At 38.9% G+C, this 20,883-nt stretch overlaps 1 protein-coding gene across 2 annotated transcripts in view; it reads left to right on the forward strand.

The window, feature by feature from the left end:
• GABRG1 (gamma-aminobutyric acid type A receptor subunit gamma1) overlaps window positions 1-20,883 on the forward strand; it is a 66,280-nt gene that overhangs the window by 36,851 nt on the left and 8,546 nt on the right. For both annotated transcript variants that reach the window (XM_069790811.1, XM_069790818.1), the window contains 5 exons: window positions 7,037-7,257; window positions 10,100-10,182; window positions 11,485-11,622; window positions 11,747-11,899; window positions 15,754-15,965. In XM_069790811.1, coding sequence (XP_069646912.1) covers window positions 7,037-7,257; window positions 10,100-10,182; window positions 11,485-11,622; window positions 11,747-11,899; window positions 15,754-15,965 — 807 coding nt within the window. The remainder of the gene's footprint in view (window positions 1-7,036; window positions 7,258-10,099; window positions 10,183-11,484; window positions 11,623-11,746; window positions 11,900-15,753; window positions 15,966-20,883) is intronic.

Consider the following 20,883-nt stretch of genomic DNA (forward strand, 5'->3'; position numbering starts at 1 on the left):
CTGACCTTGGCGATGGCTCCTACCTACAGGTTTTCATTGCCTCCTTTGCTGCTGTGTTCCAGAGGAAAGCTGCTGTCATGCACTGGCCCCTACAACGGCCGGTGCCAGGATCTGTGCTGACATTACGAACCCTCATCCTCTGTTAAAAGCTGGGAAGCTACAGGAACAGGATTTTTCTCCTCATCGTGCATGCTACGGGAGGTTCACTTTACAAAGCAGGGGAGTGCTCTGGCTGCCCTTTCCTGCAGCAGCACCTCCAAGCTGTTTACTGAGGAGGCAGACCCACTCCTGGAAAGAGTGTTGCCCTGCTTCCTTGTTACTAGGGGTGACAGCACTGACAAAGCAGCTCTTAAGAAATGCAATGATGTGGTTTAGTTAGTAGGTGAATGTAACTTCCCTGCCTGTTCATCTTGGCCTTCATTATTTTTATTCTGTTGTATAATTTAAATTTCATCAAGTCTTATACACTCTGGATGGTTATTTTGACCACCACGGAAAATGCACATCTAAAACGCTTTTTGTTGGACTGTTTTGGAGTTTGTCATTTGCTGGCATACAGTAAGCGCTGCATGAGAGTTCACCTTCTTCAATAACTGTAGTGTCTCTATTGTAGAGGGTTATCCCCACAAAGGGTTATGCCCTTGGGGCCAGTAAGTAAATAGAGGCTCTTTTAGGAAGTTCTTAACAGTTGTCCGTGCTCTTATATCTTCGGTGTAGCAAATGACTGATATTTGGAGTTGCATGACTGCCTCATCAGCCAGAAAGCTAAACTGATAAGAGTGCTGTATTTCATGTAGGATCCATGTATCTTACAGGAGTTGCAAGGTAGAAACCAGAGGAGTGTCCTTGCCATATTGGGATTTTGAAGCATGGCAGGAAGACCATGGAAATAAAAGACCTAACAGTAACTGTGCAATTAATCTTGCTTTAAAAACAGCTGAATGGTGAAGTATTTTGTTTGAGACTTTATAGCTTATTAATAAAAGGAAACTGTAGTAAAACATGTATGCTTGAGTAATGTGCAGGTTTGTTGCTGAAGTTGTTTATGGGTGGCAGTGGCTGAAATATTCAAGTTTCAATTGAAAAGAAAACCAAAACTTTTTGTATAATTTTCAGTGTGGGAATGTATATAGATTATATCATCTACTTCCTCTCCTTATGCTCTCTTCAAATGGCCAAAATCTACAGTGATCAAATAAAAGCAGAGATTTTGCTGAAGTGCTTTAGTAACTTTTCTAGCTAATCTTTTGACTATTGGCAAGATTTTAATCATAGTTTCTAATCTACAAAGCATTGAAACAAATCTTGCCTTTTATTCATATTGTTGTTTGCACCTGTCATTTTGCATGTTCAAAATAAGAACTGGATAAGCACAGATGCCAAATTATGATGTGAAGAGTGATAGATTTTTCCTGTATTGTGACTATGTAGGTCTTGCTGTACTCCCTCACCTTCTGTAGATATGATTTGCCATATTTCCACTTACCCTGTGCATATGTTTTCATAGCATCCTCCAGTGTGATTATCTGTACAGTTATAACAATCTGACTGGTTAAAAGACTCTGGGAGCAGATGCTGTACACTTCTGTTCAGAGTATTTCCTGCAGTCCCCACGACTTCCAGCGCTGCAGACTCATTAATGTAATATTACAGGTACATGTCAGAATCACTGTGATTTGTTGGACCGTTTAGATCTCACCCTAAGGTTACCAGGTTTAGATTGCTATAGTGAGCAAACTAAAATGGTTTATCAAAACAAGAAATTTTACTTTTACTTCAGTCCCAGGCATGGGAATCAAGCTCTGAAACCATTGTTGGCCCTGAAGCAGCTCAAAAATATTTTTAAAGGGTTTGGAAAGTAACGCACCAGGGAGAGCAACCACATTTTAGACCTTTTGTTAAGAGGAGTTATACATCAAAGATAGGTTAAGTATTTTAATAAATTACTTAATAGCCCCTTATTGATGTTCAGAGATATTTGGGTGAGGGAAACGGTAAAGGTTACAAGTGTTTATTGGCAGCACACTGACAAGATGAAGATAAATTGGCTCATGCTTGATGCTTTATTTGGTGCTTACCTCTTAGGAAAGCATGTGGTTACCAGTTTTGTCTATGACTTTCTTTGTTCTTTAAGCCTCTTAATCAGCATATTAAACTGAGTCTTAATATTAAATCACATCTCTTAATGTTGAAACATACAGGTTGGTAGAATGCTTTCCTTATTTTCCCCTTCTTAATTTTTTTTCTGAAAAATTCCCTGCCTCCTTCACATTGAGTTACAGTTTAAGGAATTAGAATGCTGGATAGAATGAAGAAACATGGGGAAAATACCTTGAAGATGAAGTCATGTCACACTTGGTAATGGAACTGAGTTCAGGGGCTCCCTATGAAACAGATTTCTGAACTAGCTTGTTGCACTCCAGAAAACTCCAGGTGCCCTTCAGGTGAAATTTTGAATCTGGGAGAAGAGCTGGCGTGGGTTTCTGAGCAAAGGTGAAATGACAGGAGTATGTTTTTATTCATTTTTCTCTGAAATTCATTAGTAATGAACTGTATTGCAGGCCTGTAGTTTGCTAACACATTTTTTCAGTTGTGAGTTTGGTTTTGGGACTTTTCATTGCTTTTGTGTTTGGCCCCAGAAAACTAGGCCTCAAACAAAATGTGTTGCCATTAACATAATGCAGCCAATGATATAGCTACTCACTTCTTGACTTCTCCACGCTTTTTACTGTGGAATATCAAATCAGTTGCAAGACTGCCAGACAAAATATCCAAGAAAAATAGGGTTTTTTTCTTTGTGAGATATTTTCCATCCTTACCGATATTATGTTGGAATTCGTGTGATGCAGTTTGCACTGAGAAACAATCATGTAGGATGGTATCTGCCCCCTTTCTTTCACAGCTTTCCAATAAAAAACCCAATCCACTGGCCCATTTTCATGTCTGACTGTAATTGAACTGTGCATGACAATGAAACTGATGTTGAGGATTCCATTTATTCCCGTACAGTAGCTGTTCCTACTTTATTTGAAGTAATTGCTTTTATTTATTTAATGATTTTCTCTCTCACTATACACCTGCTTGTCAATATTCACAGTTTGTTCACTGCCTGGCCCCTTAATGGTAATCTCTGATTAGTCACTGTGTTCCCAGCCTTTGGAGTTTGTTATGATCTTTTAGAGAGGAAAGAGATGGAGGAGGATTGCACTTATCTGTAAATAATTAGGCAGGTGGGCTCTTTATGCCAGCTGTGCAAAAAAGAGTTCAGTGATCTAATCAAATGCCAAATATGAGCTAACGTGTGCCATGGTTATTGAACCCTGTGAGGCTAAATATGAATAAGCATGCATTTTGCTATAGCTGTGACTAACGCAGCCATAGATTGATTCCATTTTATTTTGCATGGCTATTTTATCATTAGTTTCATTTCAAAGAGAGAGTAGTAAACCAATTTTTATGGGTACACAGTGGCATCGAAAGGTGAGTTTTATGAAAGACTAACAGAAGTAGTGATAAGAGTGTTAACTTTTTGAAAGAACACAAGGAAAACAAAATAGTTGCTCAGAAAGATTTGTTGCACTAAAAGAATATTGTATAAATCTGGCTGCTGCTGTGCTTGCTCATTCGGTGTCTAAACAAAGATAGGGCTTTTGTTCATCTAGTTTTGGAAACAAAGTACTCACAGAAAAGACAGCATAGTGATTTTTCTACCTCATTTTCAACAAATTTTGGGGACCCAGATTTCTCCATCTTAAAAGGAAATATGGAATATTTTTCAAGAGATGCAAATTTAAGGGAATCCATAAAACCTGAAAATTTCAAGCCCATTTCAAACCTAGATTTTGAGAAATAATCCAACTTTCTTGATAATGCCTGTAGCATAGTTTCCCTTTCAGCTTATTGCTCTCAAGCGTCTATACTGTCACAGCTGCATGCTGCCAGTCTATTAGTTGTCTGATCATCCTATATGTTTGCCCGTGTTTGGTGTCTGCTTGGCGTCCATTTGGACCTATGCCACCTGGCCTCTTCTGCGGGGAAGCTTGTGTTCAGAAAGGAGGCTAGTATACATTTGGGTCCCATTTCCACATGCCTTGCACCTCTGCAACGTGAGTACATGCATGCGCTTGCACGTTACACTGAAGTTCACTTGAGTGAGAGATAGTATAGATAGAATGGGTTGAAAATGTGATGCCATGTGAGATGTGTTATGTGAAGAATATATGCAGCCTCAGGATGTATTATGGACCCTCAAAGACAGAGAGGTCTCAGGGAGGCATAGCACAAATAGATACGCTAACGAAGTAGGTAGTAAAGTCCACCAAGGCAGATGTCAGAAGTGGAATAAATGTTCTTGGGAGAAATCAGAGAGCACTGATTTGGGGTCCCTACTGAAGAGGGGGGTGAACTGCTGCTGCCACCCACCATGAAGCTGCAAGTCCACATCTTTCACATGGGATGAATAGTAAGATTATGCCTTTCGTTGGCTGACTCCTGAGGGAGATGTCTGTGTGCTGAAGTGTCAGCTTACAAATGGAGGACCACCCTCTGCAGGTATGTGACAAGAGGCTAGCAATTGGATCTCTAATTATACATTCAGCAAGATATGTGGAAACAAGTAGTTACTAATTTTGTGATATTAAACTATTATGTATTAGATTCTTTTTGAACAGTTATAAATGTATCATGAAGGATTTTAAGAAAGTTTCTTTCTTTTTTTCCCCCAAAAAGTTCTTTAAACAGCTCCTGTAATACATGGGTGTGATAAAAACTTGTACATTTAATACTGAAAGGTAAGAGAATACAAGCATCTGGGTCCACTAGGACTGTTCCTTTGCTTTGTGTGTTCAAAATAATCTGTGAGCTTCTCTTCCTTTTTTATCTTAATTTGTTAGGGTGGTTGGTATTCTATGATAACCTGAGTTTTCTTGCTCTGGGTGGATTTGACTGTAATGACACTTTGATAAATTTCTTTTTCTCAGAAAATGCAATGCTACTGTAAAGTGGCTGCTTAGAGTAGCACCTTCAAACTCAGACAGTCTGCTTTCTTCATACATTTGGTCGTGTCTGTTGATTTCGCTCACTGACTTCTTTTTTTCTCCTATTTGTACTGTAAAGGCAACACATAAATCTTTGTTCATTCTGTTCCATTTAAGCCCATTAAAACACTTCTCTGGTGCACTGCCTCGGGTTCTCATTTACACTACAACAAGGCAGGTTTCCTTTCCAGCTCTAACCACTATAGATGAGCACAGAAAGCTGAATTTTAAGGTTAAACAGGCCCTTAAAACAGGGTTTTCACAGGTGTCCTGAACGTTGTTTATAGAAACAAAATGATCAAGGACTTGTTTTGACCTGCAGAATCTTCCCTTGATGGCTGTGCCTCTCAAGGAATAAGCAGAGTTTTAGAACAAAGTCACCCCTAAAATGCATTTTTGATTAGTCCTTTTGTTCCTTCTGTCCCTCCACTGTTTGCCTCACACACTAGTTATTCATAACCTTTGAGAGTCACTGAGTTACCACAGTCCAGGTGGTAATTCATCTGCCATACATCACAGAGCAAGGGCAAGCCTCCCTCTTGCGTATCTATTTCCCGAACCTGTTCTTCTCCCACCGGGAGAGGTGGGAAAATTGAGAGAGATTTAGGTAGTCCCAGAATATCTGCCTTGGCACTTCTCAAGGATTGAGTGCCAAATTTCACAAACTTTCCTGGGAGATGGGTGGCATCAGCTGAAGAAACGAGTGAGGAGTCTGTAACTCGTACAGTTGGCTGCTGTAATTATTTAAAAGTAAAATGAACAAAAACCCCACCCTCAACCAGCAAAGCCTTCCACTTTTATTTTATTTAAAAGCAGAATTGACTGTCAGCACTGTGCATTTTTATTGACCAGATAAACTAGTAGTGACCCCTTTGGCTCTACGCAAGAGTTCAAACCACTGCCTCCTTCTGCCTTCCCCCTGCACACTCATCCCGTAACTGAGAGGTGAACAACCAGCACCAGGTGTCTAAGTCTGGTCTCCAGCTCTTTTTCCCTGCAGAGGAGCTGCTGAGTTGCTCATTGGAGCCCTCATGGGGCAGCCATGCAGGAAAGATCACATCTGCCATCAGGTAGAGGGAGAGACTGTTTGCTCTTAAGGTTAGAGTCGTGGTCTGGAGCTGTGACAAAAACACAACAGAGAAGAGGCTGCTGCTTTGCTCCTTTGGAGTGCAGTAACAACTGGCTGGATTCTTTGAAAAACAGTATTTCATTGCATCTGTAACGTTTAACTCCCTCAAATTTTACTGTGTCAAGAATTGTCTCATTAAAAGGCTGTGGGTTTTCCTTTTGTTTATTTATTTATGTATTTATTTATTTATTTTTCACCTTTCTTTTCTGGCCATAGGTCTACTGAGGAATTTGACTTTCTGTCACAAAAGGAGCTTTCTTGAGGCTTTAATACGTAAAGTGGAATTGCTTTAGGGACATTTTCTTCCTGATTATGACTATGTATACTTTTGTGTGTATGTAGGTAGATATATGAGGCAGATGGTAACAGATAGTTCTGCAAACTGTGATGTTTACTTCCCGCATATTCATGAATTTTTCGAAATCTGAAATTTCTTGAAGGATCTTAAATTGCATATTGCAAAGTTTGGGGGAAAACATAGAAAGTTTATTTAGTTTGCTGTTTAAGAGATGTAGAATCTTTGTCTTAACAAACAGAGTCTAGCCCTGAAGTATTAAGGTTGCCCTTAAATTTCTGTGTAGGGCCCCCAGAGGTGGTCACACTGTGTGGGAACCTCCAAGTTGCAGCAAGCTCCCATCACATCTCCTCTTCCTTAACTAACCAGCGTGTGTCAGGGGCGAGGAGTTAGGGACAGAAGGCTATATGCATCTTTTGTCAGCCTGTAATTTCTCAGTTTGGGGTTGCAGGCTGCTGAGTGCTATGCAAATGGTAGTACAAAAGAGAATAGAAGGGACCTTGGATTTATATATGAATTAAAAATTGTTGGCTTGCAGACTTGTATACATAGATATGGTTGTTTCTCTGTTTTTAGGAATACACTATAGATATAATTTTTGCCCAGACTTGGTATGACAGTCGTCTAAAATTTAACAGCTCAATGAAGGTGCTTATGCTTAATAGCAATATGGTTGGAAAAATATGGATTCCAGACACTTTCTTCCGGAACTCAAGGAAATCTGATGCTCACTGGATTACAACTCCAAATCGTTTACTTCGAATCTGGAGTGATGGAAGAGTATTATACACTCTAAGGTGGGTTTTTATTAACTGGCTAGGGAAAAAAAAAAAAGTTATGACCAGGAATATGAAAATAATGAATGTGAATCAAATCCTTGGCATCTCTTTTGTTGTGGACCACAGGAATTTGTAAGGAGTTTACTAAAGGAGGGGAAAAAAAAAAAAAGATTATTTGATCATGAAAAACATGAAATTAGTAGTATTGAACTATATTGCCTAGATAATTGGGTAAAGACAATTGAAGGGGATACAAATTTTAATCTCATTTAGGTACAGGCAAGATTAAAAAAAAAGGAGTTATATAGCATGTAGTGCCATGGTTGTTTCTCACTAACATATTGCGGATCCTATCATAAATTGTTTTGCAGACTTTCTGTTCTAAACAGTTCAGTATCTAATTTCCACCAAATTATATTTTGTAAGTAAAATATTAAATGCTTCAGATAATAGAAATCATAAGAAGTTTGATTAAAGCTAAGGTCCCAGTCCTGCATGTACTTCTTAACATGTTTATCCTTGCAAGCTATTAAAATCAATGAATCTGTTCATCCAAATTAGGCATAAGCAAACATGTTGGTGATAGTTCTTCTTGGCAAATGGCAGATGCTTGGGCTGGTTCTAAGCTTACTATCTAGGCTATATGTACTGATCTTTGAGTCACTATTCAAACAGTTCTTGAAAGACTGTGATGTGGTCTACTGAAAGCGTTTTAGGGTCATCTCAGTTTTATTTTTTAAGTATGCCTAAAAAATCTTACAATAAATTAGGAGCTGATCAAGAAGCAGTCCATGCAGAGGATGCCATAAATCTGATTCTACCTTTAAGAGTTTATTTATTTATTTTAAAGAAAAAGTAGCACCTTTTAATTACCTTTTTTTCAGTCATTTATGCTGTTTTCACATGCAAGCTAGTTGTGCTGGATGAACAATTTATAGAAGTCTTCTGTATCAGAAGTAAGAAGAATTAGAATGGTTTAAAAAGATTCTCTTCACTGAATATTTTCTTAGTACGCTTCATTTGAGAGCACACAAATATCTCTGAAGAGTACTTTTTAAACAGTTTATTATGCTGGTGTTTATAAAAACCTCTAGAGATCCTCTTCTGCTGACATGCTAATATTTTTTTTTTCTTTTTGTAGCTAACAATTCTAGAGTCATACTTGGACTTTACCCTTCCATTGTCCATTCAGTTTCAATGTCCAATTTTTTTTTTTAAACAGGGTCTAAGTAACACAAAGAAACAAATGCATGCAACCGATAAACCATGTGAGCTCTCCCAGAGCAATAGGTTAGAATTCTTGTGCTAGAGTATGAGCTATGAAGTGCAATGAGCTAGTAATAAAACAGCAGAACAGGTATTCACCCAGCACTGCAACATGCAAACATGTGTATAGCCGAGGATATGGCCTGAATTTGGCCTAAGGTGGAATAACATTGAGAGGTTCATATGTTGGTTATAGAAGGAACAATAATAGGATCTGACAGTGCTCCAAGTTCATGGGCTCACCTGTACCACCACTCTTTGCCTGTTGGTTATTCAGGGAGAAGATGTGGTGATTCTGTTAGTCAGGCTTCCTGAGTCTCTTTCTGAGGATACTCCTTGGTCTGTCCATTGCAGCCATCAGTGATTCCAGATATAGTTGTGTTGCCTTTAATAAGTTTTTTTTCTTTTTCTTTAAGTGTTTGACTACCCAAAGGTTGAAAATGGAAAACAAAGGCAATAAACGTATATACCATAGTTGGCAAATTTGAGAAGCATCTTCAGAGGGATGCAAGTGTTTTACTTGGAAATGTGTGTGTGGGGGGGTTCTTTTTTTCCCCTCCATTATATGACAAGAAATATACTTTCTCTTATAAGCCTCTCTCTTGGTCAGGACAAATCTCCAGAAAGGTCGTAGTGACACTTTGTATAGAATAAATACTTTGTTTAAAGACTTACAGAGCTTTCTGGCAGCATGTGGCAGAATCTTCCTTTCCCCATCCCTTTTTGTCTAGTACGTAAGTATTGCATACAATCAAGCATGTAAGCATTATGTTAATTTTCAAAGTTGATTTTAGAAGACATTCTGACTTTCTTCACAATGTTGCCAACAAAGGAGGAGGTATTTTAAATACAAAGAAGGCAGTTTGGAGTCTAGCCCCTTACTCTAACTTGCTAGTGAAAGTTAGCAGAACTGAGTTTTGCATTGATTGCTTGGAAGCTCTTTGGAAATCTGTGATAGTATTTTCAAAAGCAGCAAGTGATTCAGTTGATACCATTACGAGTCCTAAACTACTTCTAAAATGTATATTAGTTGCATGAATTACCTGAATGCCTTAGACATTCAATGAATAGAAATATCAAGTCTGCTCTTTCCTACCCAAGCTGCTATCTTCACCAGAGCTGCTTCCATGAGTATAAAGTAAGCCCAAGAGTGTCCCCACTTTCTCTCTTGTGTCTGTAGCCACCAGATACAATCATGCCAAATGCAATTTGACTTGACAAATGCATTCTTCAGAAACTTCCTTTATTTGCTATCACAAACTCCCATCCTTGCCCTGCCTTCAGTCCCTCCCTTTTATCCCCTATTTCTGGTAGAGAGCTGAGAGATCCCCCTAAATCAATTAAAATTTTTGAAAGGGCTTGAAGTGCCTGTTGAAACAATGCAGGTCCTCAGGTTCCATATGATCATAGTTTTTGGTCTTTGGCAGTGATGCTGGATGTTTTTTGCAGATACACAGTTGGCTATGTGTAACATCCATTAATTGGCAAAATTGATTTCTGTGCATGTTCTTTACTATCTAGTCTGAAGTGTTTGGATGCTTGAATATAATCTTTTTTCTTTTTTTATTTTTTTTTTCCTTCCTTTTCCAATTAGGCTGACAATTAATGCTGAATGTTATCTTCAGCTTCATAACTTTCCTATGGATGAACACTCCTGTCCACTGGAGTTTTCAAGCTGTAGGTGGTAAAATGCTTATTTTTTTTTTTCTCTTTACATTCAGGCTTTAAATTTCCTTAAATTTTGTCAGCAAGAGACCAAGTGTTTACTTTTTAAAGCCTTGTAGTGAAGGAAAGAACTGACCTGTTTATGTTTTGATTAGATTTATTGCATTATTTAATGCATTATTAAATGCAGGAATGAATGAGTTGAATTACATGCATTTCATTTAGGTGAGACTTCAAAAATAATCTTACTGCTTAGGATTCTGATACAATGCCCATTCCAGTTAATGGAAATCTATTGCCCTGGAAGAACTTTATTTTTTATGGCTGCCAGACTTGCCAGCTTTGAATTAGTTCCTTGTGGTATACTTAAAAGGAAAAATAGGAACTGTCTTCTTCAACCTATTCCTGTAAATGCTTAATCAGTGTAAGAAGTCCATCTCCTTTTAGTGGGACTTACTTATGTGAGCAAGAAACACAACTTTCAGGCTTCATTTCTTTATTGTAAACTATATTTAAAAAAATAAATATATATTCCTAAGGGAATTGTGCTATTACTGGCAAAAGAAACCCAAACCACCTGAACACAGCTGAATGACTTATTCCTAGATGTGAAACCTAATAGGCAATGAAATCAAACTTCAGTGATTCTTTTTAAATTAATGTTTTCATTTAATACTTCCTTCTTGAGTGCTTCCAGCTAAATGAGCTTTGGTAGCTCCATTGATGAAATAGTTGTGCCACACAAGCAAGTCTTGCTTAATTTCATTTCTGCCTTTCTGCAGTATAATATGGGGCAACATGTGAGGCACATGAAATTCAAGAAAGTTGCACTTCCTTTAAGTTGAAGTACTGGACAATGAATCAGACCACAAAAATCCATTCTGTGAATAATAGGCAAAGAAATTTTCAATAACCCTCAAGAGGAATTTTATCAAATTATGTACTAATAAGTGTCTGTCCTTTTAAGCTCTTTGTGGTCTTTTAGTGATAACACATATCACATTTGTGTATTAACTCATAGTGATGATTCTGAGCCACTTTTTCATATCTGAGTTCCAGAATATTGTGTAGGTTTTTCCTAAACGTTTGTATTTACATAGTTCTTGATCGAGCATACATTTATCTAGGTTTAAAACTGAGGCTAGATATTTTGTGGTTAAATTTTAAGTGTATCAGGTGGACTATAGATTGGCTTTCCCTCTGATCCACTTTATGTATAGCCCTGGTTTAGTTTATAAACAACTTCAGAGATCACAAAAAGCTGCTTTGATATATACTGGAGCTGAACATTTGATTTTCTCTATTTTCTTCTAGATGGATATCCCAGAAATGAAATTGAATACAAATGGAAGAAAACCTCTGTTGAAGTGGCAGATCCAAAATACTGGAGATTGTATCAGTTTGCATTTGTAGGGTTACGAAATACAACTGAAATCTCTCATACCTTGTCTGGTAAGGCAAAGTGTCAAGTTTTATTTCATTTCATATCTGTGCAGAACAAGACTAATAGATGAAAATACAACTGAAAACTGTTTCCAATGTTATGTAAGTATTTTTTCTTTTTTTTAATTTGTAGGTGATTATATTATTATGACAATTTTCTTTGATCTCAGCAGACGTATGGGATATTTTACTATTCAGACATACATTCCTTGTATTCTCACAGTTGTTCTTTCATGGGTGTCATTTTGGATCAATAAGGATGCAGTTCCTGCAAGGACTTCTCTGGGTAAGAACGTCTTTTTTCAATCTTGAAGGGTCTGGTACTCCCCAGGAATACCAATCTGCAACAGGGAGTAAATTAACCACAGTTTATTCCCCTTCAGATTGTGACCATTGGTCACCCTTTCTCTTGAACTGCAAGATTAAGGGCAGGAGGATCCTGCTGTGGTTACACAGCAGGGCTTACGGAGGGATTGTTGAGAATGGAAATCTGGAAATCCTGATCCAAGCCTTGAGAGCCTGGTGTTGTTCACATAAATACTTTTTTTTTTTTCTCCTTTATGTTCTTTTTGTCATATCCAGGGACAGCAATGTGGCAATCATTAGTCTGAAAGTATGATTAAACTTCACTTAGTGTCATGGAACATCTTGGCTGACCTGTTTAGCATGGTGTCAGTTCCTGTGTTTGACAGTTTAGGTTTCATGTGCTGCCTTGCAGAAGAGCTGTAGTACCCACATAAAGCACGATAGACACGTGTGGTGGGTTGACCCTGGCTGAACAACAGGTGCCCACCAAAGTGGCTCTATCACTCCCCTCCTCAGCTGGACAGGGGAGAGAAAATATAACAAAAGGCTCGTGGGTCGAGATAAGGACAGGGAGAGATCATTCACCAGCTACTGTCATGGGTAAAACAGACTCGACTTGGGGAAAAAAATTAATTTAATTTATTACCAATCAAATCAGAGTAGGATAATGAGAAATATAAACCCAATCTTAAACACACCTTCCCCCACTCCTCCCTCCTTCTTTGGTTCAACTTCACTCCCGATTTTCTCTACCTCCTCCCCTCAGCAGCACAGGGGGATGGGGAATGGGGGTTGGGGTCAGTTCGTCACACATTGTCTCTGCTGGTCCTTCCTCCTTAGGGGCAGGACTCCTCACACTCTTCCCCTGTTCCAGCGTGGGGTCTCTCCCATGGCAGACAGTTCTCCACGGACTGCTCCAGTGTAGGTCCCCCATGGGGTCACAAGTCCTGCCAGCAAACCTGCTCCAGCGTGGGCTCCTCTCTCCACGGGTCCACAGGTCCTGCCAGGAGCCTGCTCCAGCGCGGGCTTCCCATGGGGTCACAGCCTCCTTCAGGCATCCACCTGCTCTGGTGTGGGATCCTCCCCAGGCTGCAGGTGGATATCTGCTCCACCGCGGACCTCCATGAGCTGCAGGGGGACAGCCTGCCTCACCATGGTCTTCACCACGTGCTGCAGGGGAACCTCTGCTCCAGCGCCTGGAGCACCTCCTCCCCCTCCTTCACTGACCTTGGGGTCTGCAGGGCTTTTTCTCTCACATATTTTCAGTCCCATCTCTGGCTGCAGCTGCTGTTGCACAGCAACTTTTTCCCTTCTTAAATCTGTTATCCCAGAGGTGCTACCACCATCACTGATGGGCTCAGCCTTGACCAGTGGCGGGTCCATCTTGGAGCCGGCTGGCATCGGCTGTCAGATATCGGGGAAGCTTCTAGCAGCTTCTCACAGAAGCCACCCCTGTAGCCGCCCCACTATCAAAACCTTGCCACACAAACCCAGTACAACAGGGATGTGTGGAGTGCATAGGATACAGACTAGCAACTTTGAGCTTAGCAGTGACAGATGCTTTTAGTAAAACCAGTGACAGCAGTATGACCTATTTTGGGCGAAAGACCAAGAGCTGAGATTGCATCTTAGGAAGAGAGAGATGTGAGTAATTTTCCTCATCAGCTTATGGGATTGTGAACACACCATTCCCATGTTATAGGAGTGTTTCCTACCAGAAGGGTGAGTTCAGGCTTCAACTCCCTACCTTTCCCACTGAAACTGGACCACTGGGCAGTCAAGCCTGCAAGACTAATGAGTGAAGAGAGAAAGTAAGCAAAAATGAGCATGGCTCAGTAGCCTAATGAAAAGGTAATGGAAGAAAAACTGACTCTTGGTTCTTAGCTTTATGCTCTTTAAAAGTACTGCAAAGTTTAACGAAGAGAGCCTAAAATCTTGAATAAATAAGTGAAACTATCTCTCAATAGTTTCAAATCTTGATTTAGGAATTTATTATAAGATTTCTTTGGCTGACTAATCATTGGACATCATTGTGGGTGCCATCTGGAAAGACACTAGCTATAACAGGAAAAACTGTTGTATTGGTATCCTGCTAGTTCTGTATCCAGTTTGTTCTTTTTGCAGAGTACTTTTTCTGTGCCATAAACCTAGCAAGTTTGGCTTTGATCTCATGGTTAAGCTAGAGTTTTCATGCTCCCACTTCAGCAGTACTAACCTTCACCTACTTGAGATGTACTATAAATGTTTGCTATATCAAACTTACAGCTCCCTGCAGTTCTGAGCTCCTTTTGTATGAACATGCAGAAGCCATTGTTTGACAGACTGTAGGATGACTTTTCTCACATGCAGATGTTCCTGTGAAGAAGAAAGAGAATACCAGTCAAATAGACTGAATTTTATAGAAAAAAAGACTGAGAAATTAAGACGAGAAAGCCAAAACTAAGCAAGGTCCATCATGGCAAGCAGTCGGGATGCTGTGGAAGGTTTGCTCCTTGTGGCTGCCCCCTGTATGCCTTTCGCATAGTGGAGGGGACTGGGAAAGTCCACGTCTCCTTTTGTCCTCTCTGAACAGAAGTCAGTAGGGGGAATGGTGGGTGTGACTTCCCAACTGGAGGTTGTGCTGGGTCTGGTACACTGAAAAGGCTTGGGCCTTCTTCTTCCTTATATGTTGAAAGAGCCTGGCAGATTGTGGTTTCCTAAAGCAAAAGGTTTGGATGATTAAAGTTATTTAGATATTTAACTATGCAGAGAAATGCCTAATTGATTTTCAAAAGCATCTAGTGGGAGCGAAGCACTTTTGAAAACCTCTGTGGTTGTCTGTTTTCCCTTTTAGGCATGTAATTTCCTTGGGAAATCTGTTGCAAAATCACTGCTCCTTTCCTGCTTCAGGATCAGTCCATAGTGATCCTTGATTCCATGCTTTGGTTCAAAAGCCAGAGACAGCCTTAGACTGCTGTAACACATTTTTTGCAATAAGCCTGTGCACGTAAATAACAAATTATTTGTGTGTTCAAGTATTGCTCTCCAAAGGAAAGGTCACATCTTAATTTTGGACTACTATGAAAAAGGCTTTGCATCTCCCTGAAGCATCAAATATAAGAAGAAAGTGTTAACACGTTCTAAATGTTAAACCAGTGAAGAGTGGTATACTTGAGATTCTGAACACACCGCTATTAAGACCAGCTTGTTCTTTTAATTAACTTGTATGTAAGTGAATCAAGGGAAACATTTTCTATTACTTAAGACACAGTATTGAAAAAATACCTAGTCAAAAGGCCATGAAGGTCATCTAGTTTGATCTGCTACATGTCAGAAGCAAACAATCGAAAACATTATTCCTTTTTCTTGTGTTTTCTGAAAGTTTGAAATCATTGATAAATAACACACCTTTTTTTCTGAATGCGTCCTTTTGTACATTTTAATCTTTCAAGAGCCAAAGGACTTTTTTTGTGTTTATAAAATTTTTGTGCTTATTTGTACCTGTTTGTCTACTGTATTTGTTTTATGTGTTCATTCTATAATAGATTTATAAAATTACACAAACCTTCTCGGTGTCATTGTTTATTCAGTGTGTGTTGAAAATGGGAGGGATTTAAACTGAAGGTGAAATGTGCTGCATTCTGTATGGTCCCACAGTGTCCACTGAATCCATAGGGATGGCTTCTTGCAGTAGCACCAGTGTGCGTGGGTGTGATCAGCGGTGAACCCTGCTGTGGCTCTGTTCTTGTGTGTCTCATGAATGAAGGGCTAATTTTGAGGATTTTTTTGTGACAATATGATTGGGTTACTTACACACTTCCCTCTTCCTGTCTTTTTTCTTTCTTTCTCAAACAGGCATTACAACGGTGCTGACCATGACAACACTGAGTACAATTGCTAGGAAGTCACTCCCAAAGGTTTCCTACGTGACAGCAATGGACCTTTTTGTCTCAGTTTGCTTCATTTTTGTGTTTGCTGCCTTGATGGAATATGGCACCTTGCATTACTTTACCAGCAACAGAAAAGGGGACAAAGGAAAAGAAAAGAAGGCAAAATCTAAGCCATCAGTAAGTTTAGCCAACCAAGAAGAAAAAGAAATACAGAATACTCTTTACTGTAGCATTAATTTCAAGAGACTGGTTCTTAAGTAGAAGGGCTAATGTTCTAAGATAATTAACACTAATAGTTACTTTATAATTTTTTTACAGCTGGGAGCTTGTACTAATTTTCTGTAAATACTACTAATGAACAAAGGTTTTAGATCATTTCACTCATCTGTGAATGAGAACACATGAGCCTAAGCTAGAGAGTGGTTTGGCATAACATTCCATGCTTACATGCCGTGCCCAAGCCCTTGGTGCTTCTGGAGCTGCCCGTGGAGTGTGTGCCCATGGAGACAGTTATGTCTGGGCATAGTGCTTCTGAAAACAGCACCTGGCAGAGAACCATAGAGAAGACTGTAGCAGCAGAGATAATCTAAATGGGCTGAAGGTATAAGGATTTGTTTGGATCTGCATAACCTAACTTGGGTCTTACCTCGCTAGCTTTGCAAAGGAAAAAGTGCTCGTTATTTGTCAGTATTCTGACTCTCTTCCTCTTCAGAAATTTTACTTTAACTCTTTTTTTTCATTTACTTTCATATTTCTTGCTGGTAAAATGAACCTTCTGCTTTTACAAGTTGATGTTTGTTTGGCGTGAATCCCCACATATCCCAGGAACAAGTATTATTCAATTTTAAGAGGCTTTCTGCTCGTGTAATAAGAATACTGGAACTTCCAAAGAATCTGTTGTTGGAAGCCAGTACAAATATTTAAAGCTAATCTTTAAACTAATAAAACATTGAGGTAAAGGCATTAAATAGCTTATTCATTCGAACACTAGTCTTAATATCTGAGGTATATTGTAGTCATCTTTTGGAGAGAATAAGAGGAAGGACAATGTATAAAGTCCCCTTCCAGATCATTTTGTCAAAGGAAGCTGGAGCATAGCTGAATCATAACGTCAGTTGTCTTTTCTGGGTGAAGGCTGAATACCATGTGTGTAAGATCAAACAAATTGAAATGAAATTACAGAAGCCCAGATATGGAAATGCAGAAGTCCTGTTATGAACCATATCTGTTCTGTGACTAGTGTGGGAAAGCACTGACGCACCCATTTTGAGCAGAGCTGCTGTGGGAGACTGTCTTATGGGGGCACTGCGGAGCTGTTACGGCTTGATACCAGGGAAATGGAAGCCCTTACAGTTCATATGGTGAGCTGGTCCGAGTGGATCAGCTGTGTATTTAGGACAAGGCTAATGGTGAAGGGTTAATACTGCCCTGTGCTGCCTTGGTTGGACATCACTGTGATCCTCAGGGAATCCAGCACAGCCAAGAGAACTGGAAAATGGATGCCTCAAACCTCTCTCCTGTTAGTGGTAGAAGCAAATGTAGGCACAACGGAAGGGATGGAAAACAGGCTTTGGCAAGGGCCACAACTGAGCAATGAGGGTAAAAGGTAACAGAGGCCGCAGAATCTGGGGGACTTCCCAGTGTCAGCATAGCAGATTCAATTTTAGGTTGTTGTTGCAATGAGGTCTCAACAACACTTAGGGAACAGAGGGCTGAAACAGGTCTGCTCTCAGCGTGCACCACAAGGAGAAAAGGAAGAGGGGAGGAAATACTGCTTATTCAAACCAGGGAGATATTGAAGATCAGCTGCTGGCAGATCAAAAGCTATTGAAGTGGTTTGCAAGTATACTCCATTGAATGGAGGAATGAGACTTTCCAGAATCTGTTCATACATCATCCATTTGTGCAATAATCTGCCAAATGCTTTGAGATTTTCAGTGCATATGACAATTTAAAATGTACAATAATTGTGAGATAGAAATTATGACATTTATTGAATAAATAGCTGGAGTTTGGACTAAGATTAAAATTAGCAATATAATGCTCAAAACACTGTTCGGTTGTGTTTTACTATGTTCTTAAAGCATGCTTTTTGTTTTTAAGTAGTTGAAAACCAACCATCTTTTCACACAGAATTCTTTAAAGATGTTTCAGCATGTTATGGCTATAAGACCATACTAGATAAGAGATTACTCCAAAAAAAGGGGGATTAAATTTAAGATACTTAGATGCAAGGATTCTAATTTGATAAATAGGGGTTTTCTGGTGATGTTTTATAAAAAGCTATAACATTTCTTGTTCCAAATAGAACAATTAAAGAAGCCATCTTGTTAATTAATGGGAAGTCGTACAATTACAAATCCATATTTTATTTTATTTTTTCTCCTTTTATCTTTGTCAAAGACTTCATTCTGTTTCTCTTGTAGTTATATATATGTAACTCAAAAAAACAATTTAATTAAAATAGTTTAATTTCTTCTGAAAAGTTCTCATTTACAGGTGTTTTTTCCTTGTAAAACTTGCTTTGCATAGGTCTTCTATTTCTATTGCAAAATGCAATAAAAGCTTATTATTCCAGGAACTAATGCCAATAAGATGCAATAAATGATCTTGTGAAAAAAAATGGTGAGATTTTACAAATGATTACGGCAGTTTTATCTTAAAAAATATGTGCTGGCATCATTCATGAATTGGCTAATGTAAATCCACAGTAGTAAGGATAATGAGTTTGGGTAGGAAAGATTAAACTTAATTAGTTGTGGATCTTGTTCTGATCATTATTCCACCTGATGTAAATGCTTCACCTGTGCTATGATCTCCACAGATGATGGCTTTCTTTTGTACATGTATTAGTGTTAATGCAGAATAATTTGGTTTTGGTCCTATCAGAGTATATTATAAATGCTTCCCACTCTACGTGGAGTTTTATCTACAATATCAGTAGGCATGTACGTGAACAATCGGCACATAGTCCTGTATGTACATGTTACCTTTTTTTTAAGTCTCCGCCAACTGATACAAGGTCATTTTCTTGTGAGGTGTTGGTCTTTTTTCCCCTTTTCCTTCATGTTGTCTCTTTCTTACACACATTTTATGCTTTCCCTGTAGGTAGTCAGGCCTATAAGATGGCACTGTCTTTCTGCCTCTCTCAGGCCACCTCTTCAAACCTGTAATTCAGTAGCCAGCTTCAGTCTGTGCTGGTGACATGAGCAGTGAAAAGCAGTACTGTTATTTTTTCCTCCTCCCGTGGTATTTCTGAGTTGAGGATTCCTGTTTTACCCCACTAGTAGAAACAAATCATTCCATGAATCTTACATTGACAGAACCAACAGTCAGAAAATTCTTGTAAAGCCAGATTAGACATGAAGCAGAAATAAGCATCTTTCCCTATGTATCTTCAACAAAATAATAATTTTGTAAGTTAAAAAAAAAATTTGAACTTACTTTTTATGTTTCATAAAAATAAGCCCTGTTTGTAATGCCTCAAATTAGGGTAAGAAGCATGTAACTACTGTTTGTTAGTATTGCCAGTATATTATCATAACTGGGAAGAATAATGAGGTCCTTTAGGATGATAATTAGCTCCCTAGGTCGTCATGTCTAAAAAGTATTGAAACAGCAGTCTGTGTGAAATTTCCTCTGGTAAAGACACTTATTAAATAAAGCTATTTGAAAACGTGGTGGATGCTGCACTGCTTTAACATCACCCCTTGGGACATTGGGTAAAATGTCCCTGCAGCAATAAGAGTGCCTCCTTAATGATGTATAGAGATCTGTGTACTGGCCAAAGTAATTCCCTGGAAGTGGGACAACAGGACTCTAAAACATAACAAGAATCTAAATGATGTGGCTTCCTGCCTTACATATTTTTTTCATATTTTTTCATTGCCTATCATGTATAATTGTTTAAGAGAGATTCTTCTCTACACTTCCAATTAGTTTCTCTGACTGCATCCTTTCCTGCTGTATTTATTCCTTACATGACAAATTACGGAGAAGGTATAAAAAAGAGAAGACAATGTAAGAGTAATATTGGTATAACCCCTGTCTTCAGTCTGAAGATTCTAGAGGAGATGCTAAAGGTGGGGGGGCTGTTGAAAGAAAGAGGATTGTGGAGTAGTTTAAAAAGGCTATGAGATTTAGAAAGATAAAAAAGGACAGATAGAGAAAGAGACTGTCTTTTGAAATATTCAGGAAACCAAGGATGAAGAGTGAAGAACTGCTTGGAAACAAAATAATAAAAGGGGGAAAGATGGGCTGTGGTAGCACGAGTAACAGGAAGGCGAAAAGGCAAAAGTCGCAAGAAAGGGAATAGCAAACAGTATATGTAATAGGCAATAAGGCACCCAGATTTTTTCTATGAAAATTATTTATGAACCCCAACATCTGTTACACTGAGTTTTTACCAGATTGCAAAGGGTTGAATTATGCCCATGGAAAGTAAAAGTAAGAATTAAGAGCTGAATTAATCAGTTTCACTGGCTTGAATGGCATTGTCCTAAAGAGTCTTGTGTCTTGGTTTCTAAAGCCAGAGCATATTGTGTAGGGATTGAACATCACAAGGTTAGATGACGTAGTCTGGCCCTATGTGTCTCAGTCTCTTAAACTTCACCAGTGACACTGTGCTAATCCCATTAGCTCTTTTTTTGGTAAAAATGTAGCTTCCAGAAAAACGTCCAGTCTTATTCTAAAGACTCCAGATGATGGGAGAACCATCATTCCCTTGGTAGTCATGCTCATAGCCTGCTTGTGGACTTGCTTGTGACCGAGTTGTCAAGCTGTGACTGACTTCAAAACGTTCATTTGTGTTGTGTAGATGGGATCAGCTAACCCTGTCTGTGTAACTAATTATCCACTATTCCCAAATCCCAGCACAGCCCAGTTTTCACTGTGGCAGGTGAAAATAATTCATGATCTTTTGCCTGCATGAGCTAATTATATGCATCAGTTCATAATTCACAAAGCTCCCCAAACTGTTTTCTTTAATAGTAGAATTTCTGTATATTGTACTGAAGGTGCTAATACTGGCCTTTGCTAAGGAAAGCCTATGAAATTGTTTAACATGAGGATAAAAAAACCCACAAATCTATATTTT

This window comes from Haliaeetus albicilla, chromosome 1 (genome assembly GCF_947461875.1).
Source record: "Haliaeetus albicilla chromosome 1, bHalAlb1.1, whole genome shotgun sequence".
NCBI lineage: Eukaryota > Metazoa > Chordata > Aves > Accipitriformes > Accipitridae > Haliaeetus > Haliaeetus albicilla.